The sequence below is a fragment of the Gavialis gangeticus genome, unplaced genomic scaffold (assembly GCF_001723915.1).
Source record: "Gavialis gangeticus isolate Ggan-Ray unplaced genomic scaffold, GavGan_comp1, whole genome shotgun sequence".
NCBI lineage: Eukaryota > Metazoa > Chordata > Crocodylia > Gavialidae > Gavialis > Gavialis gangeticus.
The window spans coordinates 28,712,639-28,714,389 of NW_017729031.1; the positions used below are offsets into that span (position 1 = coordinate 28,712,639).

General features: G+C 40.8%; 1 protein-coding gene across 1 annotated transcript in view; it reads right to left on the reverse strand.

The window, feature by feature from the left end:
* Nucleotides 1-214: 214 nt before the first annotated feature.
* The window catches only part of CEP70 (centrosomal protein 70), a 28,613-nt gene continuing 27,076 nt past the window's right edge, over nt 215-1,751 (reverse strand). Inside the window, exons 16-17 of the mRNA XM_019522541.1 lie at nt 1,583-1,662; nt 215-407 (exon numbers count right to left, since the gene is read on the reverse strand). Coding sequence (XP_019378086.1) covers nt 346-407; nt 1,583-1,662 — 142 coding nt within the window. The 3' untranslated portion in view covers nt 215-345. The remainder of the gene's footprint in view (nt 408-1,582; nt 1,663-1,751) is intronic.

A 1,751-nucleotide genomic window follows, 5' to 3' on the forward strand; every position in this document is an offset into this window, starting at 1 on the left:
ATGAGTTTAAGTCTTGTACTTCAGAGCTCTCTGTAGCAAGTATATGTGGAAGGCATTCAGATGCTGAAGGAGCAGTGTCTTAATCAGGATTTACGTGAGATGGATTTGCTGAAGTGGAGTGGATTAATGCTAGGTTTTGTATCTGTTCCTTTTCTTTTTAGTCACCAGTAAATTTGTGCTTTCACAACTAACAAGTAAATAAGAGGAGCAGTGGTAACATCTAAGCAAACATTTATTTTAGTAAAAAATATTCTAAAACTGTACAGTAAGGTCAAATACAGGTTGGAAGAGCCTGTAAATCCAGTATTAACACATTCATTAGTCAGATCTACTAAGAGTGGTATTTTACCTAGCTAGAAGCTTCAGGTTCCGCACCGTAGGTAAAATATCATCCAGGTTACTGATTTCTGAAATAAAGTTAGAAGTACAGCAGTGACACAGTTGTATATGGAACCAAGAAGTTCTGGCTTTGATGTGACTAATGTGATCAATAATTGGTTTTAGAGAATAAACTCCTTGTAGTCCTTATTGTGCTAAACTGACAAGAGGCTCTAACATTGTGCCCTCTTGCAATAGACTGTGTGACCGACCAGGTATAACTTCAGTGCTAACTTATAAGAGTTCGTGAGGATTATGTCTTGCAACCCTGTGACTGCAGCTGAATGAAATTTTGTCAATAGCATTTATTCTCTATAATAAGTCTTACTGTAAATAGTAATAGGCGTTCTCCACCAGTAGAGTGTGATCTAAAAATGTGCTAGGAAGGGGCTCACCTGTAACTAGCTTAAGGGTCTGTCTTTACTGCAGAACTGACCCTGGGTTAATTTAGTTCACATGTGAGCAGCCTGGTTGCAGAGCCACACCTGAATTACTGGATTGGTCCTGGTGCTGCACTCACTCATACATGTTCCCCGGATTTCTGGGGATATTTCCCATAGTCTTCGGGGATACTGTGAAGTGAGACTCTCCTGTTTTGTCTCAGCAAGTTGAGGTAAACTTGTCCGTCTCTGGGAGCAGATGTTATTGGGTGGGAAGGCATTGAAGAATTCAGTACAACTGATTTAGATTACATCCACATGATAAATCAAGGGCATTAACAGTTCTGGGTTATAGCCTACACTCCCAAATGAGCCAGTAAGCTGGACTAAAAACATGCTAAGCTTAGATCAGAAATGTACAACTAGAAATAAGCTATGAATGATGCTAAATTACCTCGGCAGGTGACAGGAGACACTAGGAGAACTGCAAAACAACATGGTTAAGATTATGGCCAAAGCTTCACCTAAGAGGAGAGCACCTCCTCGCTCTACCCTGCCTGTCCCATGTTGGTGCTATGCTCTGCACTAGGCAAGTCACCTTCATGACTAGCGTGTTGGCTGTACTTGCTTGGTATGCAAGTGACAGTGGGAGGTGAGAAGGAAGAGGAGATAGAGGCAAAAGCTGATAGGGACAGGTGGGAAGCAGAGCCTGTGAAAAATGAGGCTATGTACACAAAAACCCTGGAGTTTCCATTTGAAGTCATTTTGTGTTGAGGAATTTCTGTTGTGCAAAGCAATGCAATCTGTTATTGAAAATGACTTACCTAAAACACAAAGCAAATCTTGAATAAGAGCTTGAAAAGCTGGGAAGAAGTATTCATGTTCTTCTAGTTTGCTGATGATACTGCAATTAAAAAATTATAGCAAATTTACAGTCCAGCATGTGGGAGACCATGTCACAATCAGAGGCTGCAAAGGAGCTGTGCAAACATG